This window comes from Sparus aurata, chromosome 1, assembly GCF_900880675.1.
Source record: "Sparus aurata chromosome 1, fSpaAur1.1, whole genome shotgun sequence".
Classification (NCBI taxonomy): Eukaryota; Metazoa; Chordata; class Actinopteri; order Spariformes; family Sparidae; genus Sparus; species Sparus aurata.
In genome coordinates, this window is record NC_044187.1 from 10,658,104 (window position 1) to 10,676,001 (window position 17,898).

General features: G+C 42.4%; 1 protein-coding gene across 4 annotated transcripts in view; it reads left to right on the plus strand.

The window, feature by feature from the left end:
- The window catches only part of grin2ab (glutamate receptor, ionotropic, N-methyl D-aspartate 2A, b), a 129,576-nt gene that overhangs the window by 47,183 nt on the left and 64,495 nt on the right, over window positions 1-17,898 (plus strand). For all 4 annotated transcript variants that reach the window (XM_030426404.1, XM_030426380.1, XM_030426389.1 and 1 more), the window contains 2 exons: window positions 521-745; window positions 851-1,009. In XM_030426404.1, the coding sequence (XP_030282264.1) occupies window positions 524-745; window positions 851-1,009 (381 nt within the window). In that variant the 5' untranslated portion in view covers window positions 521-523. The remainder of the gene's footprint in view (window positions 1-520; window positions 746-850; window positions 1,010-17,898) is intronic.

Sequence of the window (17,898 nt, forward strand, 5' to 3'; positions counted from 1 at the left end):
GGCCCTTGGAGATTATCTTGTCCTTGGCAAGTGCAAGACTATCAGCGGTACATAGAGGATGTGTATATATCAATGTACAACACAAGTAAAGGGAAATTACTTCATTAATCTCTTTGTGTTATGTTCATAGACAATAATTATCTGTGAGATATATAGATATATGTAGATATGGACAGTTTACATGTGGATTTTTTTTATATTTAGGTATTTAGGTATATTGTATCGTAGATAAAGGGCTATTTCTACACACGCGGCCTTATTTTATCTTGTCATTAGTTTATAATAATACATTTCCTATTTAATCCAGTTGTGATGGTTCAACACTCCTGAATGAACGTAGAGGAAACAATGCTGTTATGTGGGTTATTTACATGCATAAGAAGTCACCAGAATTCAGAAAGCTAGGCGTCTAACAGTCAGACCCCCCTCGTGGCCCCTTTGAGGCCCCTGATTTAGAAATGTAGGTCTGCTTTCCCTGCTTGTAGTTCATTATTGTTTGTTTTTGTGTGTGTGTTCTCAGGGTATGATGGGTGTAGTGGGCTGGATGTTGCTCCTACTCTCCCAGATGATGGTGCCTGTGGCGTCCCAGAAGCCTCCAGGGCTCAGTGTGGGTGTGGTCATGGGCCAGACGCGCCATCTTTCCGATCAGCAGCTCCGTCCACCTCGGCGCCCCGACGATGCCCTCGACGTCTCTGTGGTAATATTGAGAATGAACCAGACTGACCCAAAGTCTGTAATAACGCAGGTGAGAGATGCTGAGCCTGTCACCGATATTACACACAAACCATCTATCATACACACACACACAGAGTCTTGTTTGACACCTGAGTTTGTTTCACTGTGTCCCAAGGTGTGTGAGCTCCTCACACGCACTCGTCTCCACGGCATCGTGTTTGCCGATGGTACCGATCAGGAGGCCATTGCCCAGATCCTTGACTTCCTCTCCGTTCAGACGCAACTTCCAGTCCTGGGAGTCCATGGAGGCTCCTCTATGATTATGGCTGACAAGGTGAGTGGCACACAAGCACAGACACAGACACACACAGAACACGCTCCTGCTTCTTTGGATACCCACTGTTTGTGTTGTGGAGATTAGGGAGCTGTAATCCCGTCTCTCAGTCCCGTTTAAATGTTAGGATAATGGTTAATGCTTTCTAACCTACACTTTTTTTTTTTTTCACGTTAGAAATTTAGGTCAGACTTTCATTGACAGACTTGGTATTTAGAAAGTCACTCCACCACTCCAACATAAAAAATGACTCCATAAACCACAAAAAATAAATATTTTTTAACGCACTATGTCCTCCGCTGGTGTGAATATAAAACAAAGTTAAGCCTCAACCTTTTGATAAATGTTACATTTTAAGCTCTTTTAAAATGGATCTCTAATGTACGTTTCCGGGTTGTTTGTGTTGAGGTTGGACACAGCACACTTGCGTCATATATAAACTGTGAGGGGATGTTGTAGTCAGCATGTTGTGGATTAGAGAATGACACAACATGAGGTTTTCGGAGCTTCTTTGTGGTATCACGGCTGCTCTGTCAGCTTATGTTTTCTTTAAATGTAGAGTGGAAACACTGCCAACACTCTGGATTGATGGCTAGAATCCCCCAAAGCTATTTTATGTTAATTACCCCCCTTTTAAAGATTGCGTAGTTCACATTTAAAAGTGCAGCATTCATAAGGTCAGTAGAAGTCTTTGCATAGAGCATGCGGCGTTCTCTGGTACATGGTTTTCATTGTAAATGATCAAGCATTGTTTAAATATGTAATAATGTATTTTCTGGACAAAAACTGGGCTAAGCGAAGAGAGAAAAAGGAGAAGAACTGCCGGGCTTGTATGTATCACATCCTCTGCTCAGTAGGATGCCAGAAAAATTGATTTCCAGTCCCTCAAAGAAAAAGGAGAAAATATCCTTTAAGATTGGATTTTTGTTTTATTTTGGTGTGATGCTCTCTGCAAAGTTTGGGATGTACATCTCTCTCTTAGCTGAACTCTCTCTTTGGTACTGACTCTGTAGACCTCGCCGGCTGACAGACAGACTGAAGGAGCTTTGATAAAAACACAACAGGTTCTTTAGCTTTTAAATCTCTCAGGGCACAGCAGCCAAAACACAGGAACCAATAACTGCAGCACATACTGCCTTTTGAAGTACTAGTTGATGGAGGATGTGGTATATATCTGTGTGTGTGTGTATGTTTGTGTGTGTATGTGTGATGAAAGACACGAAAGGTAAGGTAAAAGAGAGAAAGTGAGAGTTGGCTTGAAGTAGAGGGGCGAGAGGTTACATCATGAAGGTCATTGCATTGGCTTGTACCTCCCACTGCGTGTATAATGACTGGGGAAATACATAAATTGTATTTTTCCCACCCTCAATCGCTGCCGTTGATGTGCCATTAAACGGGGTACTTAACCCCCGACTGCTCTAATTGATCTGCTCAGTGGTCAAAAGCGCAAGAGTGCGGTCATTCTTGGCAGCACCCAGGTGTGAACATGAGTGTGTGTTGGCCTGTAACTAACCGGCCCCCCACCACTGCTCCTGCAGGCCTGTTCTGTAAATTAAAAAGTCCTCCCACGTGGTTTGAATTAGGGTGAACAGCAGCTCACCATCAGGCGGGTACAGAAGCTCAGAGAGTCTGCAAATTGCTGAAAATACATTGTTGGTAGATTTCTTGGGGAAGTTGTTTGTGGTCGTGGTAGTTCTCATTTATCTGCACCTGCCAGAAGGACGTAGTTAGAATATGTGGGAGGAAGTTGTGGGAGGATATTGTATCCTAATAATTGATTTTTCTTGCTGTCAGGATTAGGACTCCAACTAAGGATTGTTTTCATTACCTATTGGTTATTTTCGGGATTAATCAACCTTTTTCTTTAGTCTACAAAACTGCTCAGAGCAGATAATATATGGGAACGAACAGCGGGAAACACATTTATTTTTCTAAGCAGTAACACCGAGACACAATTTAAAACTGCTTTAAACTGCACAGGCTGCATTATACACTGTTACTGAGAGGCACAGTGGGCTTAAACTCTTCCCAGTCTAATGATTAAATACAGAAACTGTGACGTATCCACACGTGTTTAGGAAATGTCCAGGACACAAACATTCTCACAAAGTTCTCATGACTCTTATGACTGTGTATTAGCAGCTGAGGTGGACTGTGCAAAAACAAAGAAGCAAACTCACATGATTAATTGCATTGTTTAGCATACAGCACAAAAATAGGCTAAAATTATGAATGAATACAATGATAATGCGCCCAACAGTACATGACATTATTAAGGGATTAATCAAGTCGTTTACAGCCAGTGGACCCCTCTGGGCTGGACTTCCTACTGTTTAACTAACACTCATATAATCCCAATTTTTGGGGTTTGTGAGTGTGTGTTTGCTGTATCATATCATATGTTGTGTTTGTGTGTTTGTTTTGGTAAAAGTACACACCTTCTCTAATCAGTAATGTGTAAGAACAAGACTCTACTGGTACTGGTTCAGCTACTTTACTCAAGTAGAAGTAAAAAGGAAGGACATGTTTACTGACCATTTCTGTGCAAGTCAACTGAATATTTTAAGAAACTGCACAGGCTGCATTATACACTATTACTGAGAGGCACAGTGGGCTTGAACTCTGCCTAGTCATTTTAATATAGTACGAAGACCATTAAACTCGAAGATAGAATCAGTGGGTTTCGTCTGAGCTGCTCTCAAACGCTCCAGAAAGATAGTTAATTGGTGAATCTCATTCCCAGGACATCAAATACCAACATTTTGGGTTGGCGTTAGTAAATAAGTGTCCCGAGCAGCAAAAAATGAAGAAAATAAGAAAATCCAGGCAGTTGGCTGCACATAAGAGACACTAACACGCCTTTTCTCCCCACTCCGGTCTCCCTCTCTGTCTGTCTTGTCATTTATGTGGTTTCGTCTTGCTGCGTTTGGGTTAAGTTGAAATCAGTCGTGTGATGGTGGGAAGGCGACTTGGAATGACAGAAAATCAAAATAATCGCTAACTCTGCACAAATTCGTTAAAAGCGAAGTAATGAGCCTCTTTTGAGAAACGTAGAGGAGTAGAAATTACAGATATTTGTGTCAAAATGTAGGGAGTAAAGTAAAGAGTTGTCAGAAAAATAATTCTCCAGTAGAGTGTTTTTCATGAATAAGCAGTCCGCAAGAAAACTCGGTCACCCAGCCTCATTAATATAACAAGAAAGGCAATTATTTTTCTATTGACTGACAAAGTCATTAATCAATACATCGTTTCAGCGTCATTTGGGATGATGTGCCGTGGCATGGTCCCATCTAGCCTGGTGACAAATCTATTCCAGAGGTGATGAGGACTCTCAGTGAGGTTGACACATGTTTTGCACACTGTGTGGATGATCTCATCACACTAACCCTCCTCTGGCTCCGTCCTCAGCTGCATGAGCTCCTCTCGTGGTTTCAGATTATGGTACACATATAAATGGCAATGCTTTGAACAATTCGGATAAAAAGACCAACCTCTGCAAACATATTTTGCAATAAAAAAAAGAACAATCTGGCTGCATGTAATATGTCTTGGCTGTGCGTCTGTTGCTTTCATACCTGCTGTCAGTGGTGTAGTGGTAATCTGGAGGATTGAAAGAAATCCCAGTGGGCTAGTAACAATTCAGCCTGATTACTGTGGGCTAACAAACAATATCGCGCTTTCTGCAGCCTGAGCAGACAGAGCCCTGCGCTCTCTGTCTCCACACACACACACACACACACATGTTCGATTAACGTCGCAATCAAGTCTATAGTATAGGAGTGAAAAATGAGCAGCTCATCCCCCGTTACCTCAGTTATCCAGGCTCAGTGCAGTCGCAGTCTACACATCATGTTTTAGATGGAGAGCGAGAAACAGAAGGAAGGAGACGGTGCCAAGAAAATACAGAAAAATAACTTCAGCAGGCAGGCAAGTGCCTTAAAATAATGGATATACGTGGAGGTGGGCAGTGAGAGTGTGAAATAGTTGGTGTTAAAGCAGTGTTAAGCTGCCAAAATGCTAACTTAACTGTCATGATTATGTCACATTTCAAATAAAGGCTTTCTCCAGTTGTCATTTTTATCAGGAGCTGGCCGCCTAGCCCAACACACTCCATCACATAAACAGGAGCCGGCATTGCAGGCATCCCTGGAAACTGTGATAAACAAGACCAGTAACTTACTGCAACGGCCGCTCGTGTTTTCAAAAGGACAGTTTTTATTTTTCAGGATTTCCTGGAGTTTACACACACTGTGACTTCTGAGCACAGCTACTGTTTGTTTTTCCCAGAAACCAGAATATTTTTCGCTGCTCTTCAGTTGAGGATAAATTTGTTCACTTCAAGTCAAACACAGTTTTGCTTGTTGGGTTCCAATTACCAGGACAGAACTCGGCCTCACTGCTGCTAGTCAATATTTTGCTTCGGGGGCCACTTTCTAATCATTTCTCCACTTCGTTGACACCACCAGTATCTGTGGTCTTGTAATATTAACAAAAAGAAAGTATAATGACGGTATATATCTGCAATTAATATACACCTTAACACTTGCCTCCCAATTCAAACCCTCGGTATCACCAATTTACATGATTTGTGCACACCATCATTTATCTCCTGGGCTGAAATTAAGTCCCACTCAGCCGTTGCCCGCTTTAGACCAAACTGCAGTTGACCCCAACATAAACAGCTTTCACAGATGTTTAGCATGAGCAGTCTTGGGGAAAAACGACCTTTTTTGAACCATGTGTGCAAATTTCCAAATACTCACACACACATTCACATGTAGTAATTGGGTAAGGAACACGATGATAAATCAATGTACGGATATGATAACTAAGTACATAAATAAAGTCGTACGTGCGAAACCGAGCTTTGTTTATTGTACGCGCTTTTAACTGAAACATTGATCTGCTGACCAGAAACAAACCCTGGAAACCTTGCTGACAGTAATATTGTTTTGTGCGTTCCAGTGTTTGTTTTTTTGCCTACACTGTACTTCTCCCTGTACCTCTGCCAGAACCGGCAATGTTTCGAAATAGGTTCCACCCCAATTGGATCAGCCCTAACAAATGGAACAATCATCCATTTTTGTTTGCCAAACCCATTTCTTTTCCTAAATGAAAACAAACAGATCAATGTCAGAACAGGTCCAACCGGTCCCACTCTCTCCCTCTCCCTCCCTGCCTCCCCATCATCCCCCCACAATGCATGTCAGCGCCGAACAGTCAGGCATAATCGACGGGAAGTTGGATGATGTGCTGTGAAAAGGGAGACACGTTTAGGGAACACGAAAATTGATGGGGAGAAAGGGCATGTGTAAGCCCGGGAGAGGAACAGGATTAGTTTGGAATGTTGTACTTCCATTACAGAGGGAACCGCTGTGGGAAATAAGAAATGCTGTTGGCTTCACCTCACCCCCATATGTGCTCGCTCATTCTCCGCCAACCTTGTTCATCTCTTCTTCTGACTACCTACTGGGTGTGTGGGGGATAGAGGGTGGGGGTTGGGGGTCACGGTGCACAGCATAAGAACACGAACATGCTGAAATGGAAGGTTGTGAATTAAACATGCATGTTCTCTCTGCTTTGCCGTACCACTGTGGTGGGATGCTACCCTTTTCTGTGGTGTCTGCGTATTTGCATGCGTGCACGTGTGTGTATGTGTGCGTGCGTGTGTGTTTCCCAGCCTGGGATGTCCCATATCAGTAGGGGCCATTTGCCCAGGTTCTCTGCAGTCACTTTAATATTTAACACCTGCTCCCCACACCTGCTGTCACTTGCTGAAGATACACTGCTGTGTCTTTCACTCACTGAGTCCTCCCCCACTTTCACCGGGAGTCTTTTCTCCTGCACTCTAGCTTTTACTTCCGACATGTCTCCCAGTCTCCTCCTGCTCTGTGCCTCCGTCTGGTCTCCCTCTCCTCTTTCCATCATTTTCACTGCCAGCCCATCATTCTTTTTTTTTTTTATCACCCATTTTTTATTGCAACATCAACACCAATATTATTAATGCTTTCAAGAATAAATTGTTTTCCATAACTTAAGCTGTTTAAGAGGGGAGGAGGCTTTAAGAGTTTGAGGAAGTATTTTTTTTTTTTCTAAACCTAACCACATGTGCCCTCATTTTGAAAGTCTACGTATGTTGCATTTTTGTCCAAAGAATGAGACCGTGTTGTTTTCACAGATAGACCAGGACAAATGCAACACTTACAAGGTTGCTGGTGGATCTATTACACAGTTTGCCGTGATGCATAAGTTGAACGAATCACAGACAATACAACAGGTTGGAGCAGCTGGACAAAAAATGCGGCGCGCTCACTGCACACACTCACTCCTCAATGGGAACAATTGAAAAAAAGCTGGAAACAGAGAAACAACTAGCCTAGTTTTGTCCAGAGATTCTACTCATATATTTTTGAATGGATTAAACAATTTTGTTTTGATAAATCAGGGCCAGTGTGCTTTATATGTAATGTTTTCAAGTAGAATCAATTTTTTTTTCATAGCTTAAGCTACTGAAGAAGAGATCCGGCAGAGTTTGAGGAAGTATTATTTTTAGGACAAGATTTAGATCTTTTTTCCTAAACCTAACCACATAGTTTTGATACCTTTATTTTGAAAGTCTAACTGAACTGTTTGTTATTGATAATTTGTCCAAGGAATGAGTCCGTGTTGTTTTTCACGGATAGACAAGGCCAAATGCATCAGCGACACGGCAGCTGGTGGCTCTATTACACGGTTTGCTGCGATACATGGGTTGAACAAATTACAGACAATACAACAGGGTGCTGATTACATATTGAATGTCTAATCCAGAAACAGCTACACTCCCATTCCTACCCAATGGGGAATGGGACCGCATGCTCCATTGGTAACCATCGTTTGTAAGGCAAGGGAACCATTTTTATTTCCCTTCTATCATGTCTAAAAGAGCTTTTGATTCTGTGTGGGCAAGGTGAACAACCTGGGTCAGGTAGCGGTCCCATTTTGATGTCTAAGTCTCAGTGTTAGTTATGCTCTAAATTTTGCATTTACACAGCGATGATTTGACTTCCAGGCAGCAGTAACATTATACCATCCTGTCATTTCCTTTTGCCTGTCAGTCTTTGTGTTTTCCCGCTCTTGCACCACAGTTGTTATTCTCAGGTGGCTCGGGTTGTGAGAGGAACAGCCAGCTGTGTTGGAAGGCTTTGGGAAATCTTGTGAGCCTTGAACCCCTGTGAAGTAAGATTGGATGACGGGTTTGCGTGTCTGTTGGAGAGGGATAGAAAGACAAAAGACAGAGGGGAGCTGGGTTGATATGGTTACTATGGTGACTAAACCAGACTACAGCGTTTAGTTCTGATCAGCCTGCTCCTGAGGTTCTTCAGCTGTGTTTACACAATAGGTGTTGCTGCCCAGTTTTTTTTCCCCATATTGGCCGGGCACCTTGCTGAACACAACTGGCTGTAGATGTGAAAGCCAGAGAGAGAGCGAGTCCTTGTCACTGCACTAGAAAACTCCCAACTACAACACACTATGATGGCTAATTTTGAAATGCTGTTCATGTGTGAAAGTGACTTCAATCCACACCAGTGTTTTCAGGTTCTCTTAAATCTTTTTATCTCTGTGGATCTCAAGCTCTTTTCAACCGAATATTTTCTGCTTATGTTGTCCGACAGTTGATCGCACACAAAATAGTATTTTGATTGCGGGTCAGTTAACCGGGCATTACTGAGCTGCTGAGCTGAAATGTGAACCAAATCAAATATCAGATATCATGGAAATCCTTCAAGATTGTGGAGTCATCTTGCATAATCAACATTAATACCATTTAGATTAATAGAATTTGGGGAAAAGCTTATTGGTTTTCTGGTGGATGAATTGGATGAGATAACCCTGTCGTATCTGTCCATATCTGTCCACACCGCCCGTGACCAGGGACACATTGTTTTATTAAAGCTCTGTCTCCTCGTCTTTTCTAAAACGCACAGTTTTTAACTGTAGACTCTGGGGAGGAGTTTTTAAAAATCCAAGCCTACTGAAATTTAATAAAAGCGCAGGCAAGGTCACACAGAGGGCCAAAAAGGATAAAGAGAAATGTGTTTTCCAATATAGTCTGTGGAGTGTGGACTTTCTCCCACTGGTTGATGTTGAAGGGGATAAAAAAAAAAAAAGCATAAATACAATTAAAAGCTGACCAGTATCCTGGGTCGTAAAGCAGTTACCCTTGAAACAACCTTGTACATGAATATCAGATTGGCTTGAGGAACAGACACCGACTTCACCTAAATTTACACTGAAATCTCAATCTGCAGTCGAAGCAAACATCTGCCAAGATAACTCTCAGCTAACACGTACAGTTCACCAAAGAGCATTATTTATGTAATATCATACACCATAAAATAAAATGTAATTAATATAAATAATTTGATTAATAAGTAGACAGTGCCAATAATCTCTAGCATTTAACTGTTTCAACAACAATCGTATCAATGCAGAAGCTGCGTTAACATTCCTGCATTGTTTGTAACAAATTATATATCGTTGTATATTTCTTACTGCACAGTTTGCACTGCAACTCTCACCTGCCTCATCCATGTGCCTTTATTTATTATATTTAGAGAATGCTGCCCTCTGACATGTGTCTTGTTTATTACTCTGGTTAATTAACCAGTTATTTATCCTGTATCTCTTTTTGTTGTCTTGTTTTTTTTTTTTTACTTGTTTTTATCTTGTTTTCTATTGTTTATGTCTTGTTTTCCAGTGTTGCTCGTCTCTGAGAGTTCAAAACATAACATGTATTGTGAACAAGAGAATGGGACAAAATATAAGATAAGATATTCTAAGCTAAAAAAAACCCCCACATAATACACTTTTTGTCATTTGTCATTGTACGACAAATGACAAAAAGTGTATTATGTGGGGTTTTTTTTAGCTTAGAAACTCTTATCTTATATTTTGTCCCATTCTCTTGTTCACAATACATATTTTTTAATCTCTTCCACATGTGAGCAAAACAATGTGATCACATACAAACATTTTTTGATTTGCCGTTTCAGTCAAATCAATCAACAAACAGCAAACAAACTAAAGACACTGTGTACAGAACAGAAGCTGATATAAGCTTTTTTTGTGCTGAGAAAAGTTGTACTTTTGGTTATGACTTGACTGCGACACTGCACAGTGGTGAGGTTACCATCTGGAAGGAAAAACAATCTGCAGCATCACTCCTCATCGTGTCTTTTCCTGGAGTTGTTTTCATCTTTGGAGGGCAATTGAAATATTCGCTGTAGTTTTGTCTTTGAGACAGCCACTTCTCATCGTCCCTTTTTAACTCTGAGTGCTTTTCATCTCAGGACGGTGATGTTCACTGTACTCTTGGCTTGGAGACAGCCGCTTTTCTCCTCAGCGCACTCGACTGCTTTCCTCTTTCTTGAATTTTCCATTGATGGATGTTTACATTTCCATTGGTTGCCCTCTTATCTTTCTTATCAGCCACGGTAAAAAACGATATTCATTTGAACCTACACAGCTGTTTCACTGTATTGACACCTGACTTTTCTTACACTGAAATATATTCATGCCCTTGATAGAAGAAAATAGTTAGCCTGCTCTGGTCAGGGGTATTGTTCAGCAGTTATATAAGCTTTAAAGCACTTGACAGAGGATTGACAAGACCTCCCAGATAATTAAAGTTCAATTGTGAGATTTTTGATTCGCATTGAAGTACAAAACATGTTTGTGTGCCTCCTTTGACAAGATAACCGTTCTGAAAACATAAATAGTATCCAGCATTTAAAGTATATGATTGTCTGACTGAATCATATTTCACTGGACTGGACCTCCTGTGAGCTACAAAATGTCATGAAAAATACAAATTGAAGCAGAAAGGCAACCAGGGGACATCAGCAAGATAACGAAAAAACCCAGTGGGAAATAATAGCTATTGTATTTCTGGCATCAGGGTTTGCATTGTGGTTTTATGGCTCTGAATGCAGAGCCCCGGTAAAGTGCACTTTACTCGCATCTTTTAATTTGCTGCAGCCGTCTTTGCTGTTATCTCTGAAGTGGTTTTCATTGTTGCAGTGCTGTGGCGATTACTGAAGTTTTGACGATAAAGGAAATCATCTTGCCCAAACAGAAAAAAAAAAAGTAGGCACATGTATCCGCACATGCCACCCCGGCCAGCAGCGGGAGATTTTTTCGATTTATAAGAAAATCATAGATGTCGCCGGAGTACAAAACTTGCTTCGCATTATATCTCAATGCTGCTGAATAGATCACTGTCTTGGAGGATGAGAGAACTGCAGTGCTTCGACTTAAAAAAAGCTGCTCCAGGCTCCAGACAAAAATCACACCACTCTCTGCACACACCCCGAAAGCACATTATCGCTTCAAGGGGAAAAGAAAGGAAATTTGCATCTAATAATGTGGACATCCCGTCTGTAGGTCAACGCAATCCATTAAAGTTGTTACGGCCTTTTATGTTCATGCGGAATCATGTGTTACCTTCACAAAGAGCCTGTCCATCAGTGCCTGTGTTGCATGATTACTTGCGTGAGAAACCATCAGACCAGGCCAATTTGGACAATGGGTGTATTTACCTGGCTGCCTCTGTATGCTGGTAATCATGTCCACCTTCGGAGAGTGTGCTGTATTGCTTACCTGGCAAATATGCGGCCACGATTGTTAAGACAAGTTTAGCAACCTTTATGCATTAACCGAGCTGCGTACACGTTTGTGTGTTGGGGAAGGGTCAGTCCACACAAGTAACATCCCCATTGTGGTTTTTTAGCAATTACAATAACATACAAATACCAATTACGTCGCTGACGAAATGCAAGCGATGTTAGGTTATTAAAACATGCACAGAAATAAGAACTTTAAGGCCCCAGACAGACACAAGATCCCCTCCAGACGTAAGTCATACATACAGATAGTCCGTCTGGAACAACAATTGTTGTCTGGGGAAAAAAAGTGTAATTTCCGCATGAAAATCTCCTCCTGCTACTCCGTCTAACTCATTCAAATTCCAGAATCTATGAATATGTAAATTGTGTTCCTTCTGGACACAAGATGTCTTCTGCTTCACTGTAAACTCCATTCTCACAGCGCTGGAGGCTTCAAGTTTCTACATCACACTTGTATAAGTTGCAAATTGGACCAGGATTGACTTCCAAACTAGTTGTGATGTCATGAATTATGCTCGTAGGCCTGCCACGCCTTAAAGGATAAGTTCACCCAAACATGAAAATTCAGTTATTATCTGCTCACCCTCATGCTGGAGGAAAGTCGGGTGAAGTTTTTGGTAGCCCGCAAAACATCTCTGTAGCTCGTCCAGCATACAAGTCTCCAGAAGTCCTGAGAGCGCAAGTCATTTGAAAAAACATTATTTACACAGCTTTTAAAGCCGAAACATTCTCTGTTGGTTCTTAAGTGGCAAGACACAATGTTTTTGCTTGAATCTATCATTCTGGGGTGCACAGTGTAATGAATGGAGAAAAATTACACTATCTACGTGTACATGCTTATTGTCTCCCTGTAAACTTGTCTGCCACAAGGACAAATTATTGTATTGTCTACCTGTAAACTTCACCTTCACTATGGGCTTTGTCTGCCACTGAGCCTGTAAATCTCAAGGACAAATTACGGCAAAAAGGACGCGCGTTGGCCATTGTGCAACCAAAACAGGAAGAGTCCTTGTCTTTTCTGGTTGCTGTCCCCAGGTAGCAATGGAAGAACTGGGATAACTGTGAAAACTAAACACTGCAAAAGAGAAAGAAACACGCTGATGGAGGAGGCAAAGAAAGCAAAGAGGGAGAGTGAGTTGGAGGTCAGACAGGCACTCAGTCGATGGAGTGCACCGGTGTCGTGTCAAAGTCTGTTCCCCCAGACGGTTCAAAACGGGCAATCTTTCTACTAGATCTGTATATAACTGGCGTGCCTACTTATTTATACAACGGGATGTTTTTGTCATCCTATTCATAGCACTTCTGGCAACCCCAAGAGGGGGATTTTAAAAGTTGTCTATGTCTGATTAAGGTAAAAGTGGTGATAATACCTTTTCTGAAGTGCCGTGCATTGAAGGTGTAAATAACATCTTTATCAGCTTCACTAGACTTTTCATCGGAATGAGGGTGAGTAGATAATGAGCGAATTTTCATTTTTGGATGAACTTTAAAATTAGATTTTCGATGAGCGCTGAGATAAATTACACTCTTTTCTGCTGATGAATTTGGAAGCTGCCTTCTGCTGTCAAATGGAAGCTATTGTGGCTAATTAGCTGTGTTGCACCATCCTTTTTTTCGTCTAACCTTCTCTGTTGGAGTATAAACTGCTTCACTGAGGTGGAATTGTTTGTTATTTAAAGCCTCCCATTGCCACACGCAAAAAACTCTTCCATGTGTTGGATTCACAGTCCACAAACAAAAACAGCCCATAGTATAATTCAGCGTCGTGATGTGGTTTCTGTTGACATCGTCCAGGCGACTGGAGCAAAGCTTCTGTCAGTCACAGCTGATGTCCGACAGCTCAGTCTTCATGGCTGTGGCTAGCGGGGCAGCTGCCCAGCCACAATAGCCTAAGACTCTGCCCTACTCCTGCAGTCACGCTGGCTCGTGCAAGTCAGCTTTGACACTGACAACCAGTGGCGTTCATGGGGGCAGGAATAGGTTGCCCTTTTTCCTCCTGGGTGCAAATTGCCCTTTTCAACCAGCAATCAAAACTTTTCAGGCCATGCCCTGGCCCTTTCACTGGCCGTGACCTTCTCCAGCTCGGTTAAGTTAGAGTTATTCTTTTTTTCTTTTTTTTTTTGCCCATGCCCCTAATACTGCGTGTGCAACACACTGCTGACAACATGTTATTAAATGTGAAATAATCCATAAAGTCATCTGTGTGCCTACAGTGGGAAGACATTTTGGCTGTCTGAAATGCTGATGTCAACACTAGTGCCCCTAGTTCATCAGAGATGGAGGGAGGGAAATGAATGTTATCACGAAAAAACTCCAGTCTGGTTCTTTCAACCGTCCACGGAAGTCTGAACGTGCCGCTGGATTTGAACTTCTCTGTTACATCTGGAGTCACAGATAACAGAAAAAAAAGATGCGTCACCTTTCTGACTTAAAGCTTCAAATCAGCAAAATGTTACTGTGAGCGTAGGTAACCCGTTCTTGTTATATTTACTGTCCCCATAGAGCCGAACAATTTTAAATGCTAAAGAAGAAATATGGCGAGTGCTGTTCTGGGTGAGGGACAAAATGAACTGATGTGGAAGTATTTTAACACCAGAGAGTTTTCATCAGGGTGAAGAGACTCTGGAGTCGAAACACGTAGGTTTGTCAATGATTAAATAAATAAAAGATTTTTTTTATTATTATCAGAGTGCCACAGTTTCCTCGCCGAGCGCTGTGAATTTTCTTTTCGTATAAATAGAAACATACACTGATCAGCCACAACAGTGTAAGGACTGACAGGTGCAGTGGATAACATTGATCATCTCGTTACAAGGCAATGTTCTGCTGAGAAACCATGAAACACACTAACAACTTAAACTTGCAAATAGTTGCAAATAGCTGCAAATAGTGTGATAATAACATATACCAAAACGTAAAAAAAAGTGCCAATAAAGGAAACCGTTAACATCAGAACTTAACATAATTTAGCACCAGGGCTCATCTAATACCAAGTACAAGTACATCCCCAATGGCAGTGGACACTTTGGCGGACTTTGTTCCCCCGACCCAAGGAAAGGAAAGAGCTAAAGAGCCAGGCCTCCAAATTCCCCAGATCCATGGAGTCCACCTCCCGTCCCACATGACTCAAAGGATCGTGGTTCCGGACTCCAGAGGTCCCTGTTAATGCCGAGACGGATCGGTGCCAGGTCAGATCAAAGATTAGGCCTCCGTGGGTCGGACTTGTTCGTCCCACAGTGCTCGTTATTCACCTCACCTTTTAGTCCTTTGAATGTTGTGGCAGAGCAGAAGCAGACTGAACCTAAAGAGCCAAGCAGAAGGAGTTGATACTGAACACTGCCTTTTGATTATCAATGCACTGACACTGAGACCGCAGGAGGAACCCGAGGATTATTGAATTTGTTGAAATATACCCGTCCTGACATTTTCCTGACAATTAGAAGACTTGACTGGGAAGCGAAAGTGAGAGATGTCCACATTCAGCGTGAGACAGAGGAGATAATCAGATTGATGATGAAACGCCCTGATTAACTGTCAGATTGATGTGAGTTGCCTTGAAGTATCAAACATCAAATTAAACTTCACTGAAGTAAACTCCGGTTCACACATCAAGACAGTTAATATCACTTGAAACCACGTCTGACTTAATTTTGTCACTCGTTATTGAAGCGTGTTCTGTCCAAACATATCGATTGCGAGGTAAAGCGTCATATTTCTGCCTCGACTTTCTCGGGGGGGGGGGGGGAACATTTTCTTGACAGTGTAACGGCACTCGTGTATCTGTCTGTTTATGCGTCTCTGCGTTCTGTTTATCTGTCTGTGTTGGCAGCGACTCTCACTTATTGTTGTTTGCTTGTTGGAAACGGCTGCCGGAGACGTCAATCTCTCCTCAGCAGAGCCTCTGCAGCTGTTTAGCATACATCGCGGCCTGTGTTGGCGTGTCGCGTTGTCTGTCTGTGCTGTGTGACGGAACAGCAGGATGTCGCCATCAGCCAACAGGTCCCTCTGTCTCACACACGACCGCAGGATTACCTTAGCTGGACCTGCTGTCTCTGCACCTGTGTTTGTGTGTGTGGGTTATGAAAAGGTGTGTGTGTGTGTGCGTGAGTGTCAGATCTGTCAGCAGTCATCTCTACTCAACCTCAAGCACACACACACATGCGCGCGGTACAGCAGTGGTCGCACACAGACCAGGCCTCTATATTATGAAGGCTTCATTTTCTCCCTCCTGCTTTGACAGTTCCCATCTTTTCCCACTGCATCGCTCTCTTCTATCCTTTTACTTCCACGTCATCCTCCGTGTCTTTTGCTTGCCCCCTTTCTTCTCGTCACCTCTTCCCAACCTCATCCCCTTTCCTTTTCTCTTGTCATTCCCCCCCGCCCCCCTTGCTCTCCTCCTTCCCTCACGCCCCAGTTGGAGAGTACAATGAAATGGCAATGGCAGGGCTGTGGCATGTGTGTGCGCGCGCTTGTGTTTGTCTGTGTGATGTCACACCACAGCAGCTCTATAGTAGCTCTCTCTTTTTTTAATCCCCGTGCTCACAGACCACACTGCTATTTTAAGATTCTATAAACCTTTTCAAAGAAGCTTCAAGGGGAAAGCTTGTCCATGTACTGTGTACTGAGCGTGTGTGTGTGTGTGTGTCTTTGGTAAGAAAGAAGTGAGTGTGTGAGGGGAGGGAGTGTTTAGGTGTGTTTGCACGCGTGAGTTTATTTTCCTGTCAGACCAGCTGATAACTCTCAGCAGTTGTGTGGTCCATGTCAACATTATTGTGAGTCACCGAGACGTGGATTTTAAAGCCTTTTGTGAAGATTTGTAAAGCTGGAGAACAAAAATCTGACTGCGCTTGTTTGGACTTTATTTATTTGGTTTTTGTAATAGTTTTTCTTCGGAGGTGATTCCCACGTCCGACCTGCAAATTTGCCTTTCTGCCGAGAGGCAACAGTATGAGAATCTCGTGGAAAAAGTCAAGTTGAATCCGTTCGAAAGCACAGCTGATGTCGTGTTAATAAAACACGCAGGATCTCCAGACAATAAACAGACAATAAGCCTGGCAGTAAACCCAGTATATTGCGCGCTCATTATTGCCACTGCAATATAATATCTCCCGTCCTGAACTGTCTGATCTCTTGTCTTTCATCGTATGTTAATCTCTTTCTGGCGCAGAGGAGCTATTCTGTCTATTCAGTATCACTTGGTCTCCCATTTCTGAGTCGTTTGCACCTATTAAACTTGAAAACCGCGAGCAGAGGATTCAGCCCTGACTCGGCGCCTCCACCTGGACTCCTCGGAGGGAAAGGTGTGAAAAAGGAGAATTTTTCACCTTTTTAATGGACTGCTGAGAATCGTCAGGAGACATTCAAGGTCATGACAGGAATATACTTCTCTGACCTCCACTCCAAGACCACTAAATGCTCACGGGCTCCAACCCGTCCCCTGGCCTCAAAAGAGATTGTTAAATGATCTGCTGCTCCTCTCTTAACTGCTCAGTTGATATTGGGGATGATGGCAAATGAATTATTTCTAAAGCAGCAATAATTGAGTCAATTTGTTGGCACCGGAATAAGCTGTAAAAACAACACTGACATATTGTCACCTGATAAAGTTGTCAGAGCAAACATGTAAGCAAACAGTCGCCTATTTACACACCCGGCAGACACAAAACAACATTAACATTCATTTGAATTCATGTTTGTGACAACCCGGCAAATGTAAGACCAATATTTACTCTCCTCTTAGCTCTGTTATGATCATTCCCATCAACTCCAGAGGGAAACATCTGTCTCTGTAGCCTGCTAGATCTTCAGCTATGTTCAGCACCCAGAGGCTTCATCCCTCTGAGGTTTGGCGGGTAGGTAGTGTAGCAATGGTTAAAGAAGACTGACATCTATGTGACCTGATGTGTGTGACAGAGTTTGGCTCCACACAGCTTCATACCCCTCTAGGAGTGTTTCAGAAGCCATGTCTCATTTTGTGCTTTGACCATGAGTGAGTGGGCTGCAGAGATAAATGGTTTCTTCTTTAGTCTCTTTTAAGTTTGTTTATTGTTGATAGTTTAGACTCTTGTTGTGCTGTAGATCCCGGGTCTACACAGGGTGTTTTATTTTGAAAACTGACCAGATTCACTATATCGTTTCGCTCTCAAAATTTTACTCAAAGACATTACGACAGATTGAACAGAAGAAACGGAGGATAAAAACTACCAATACTATTTGTGTCCC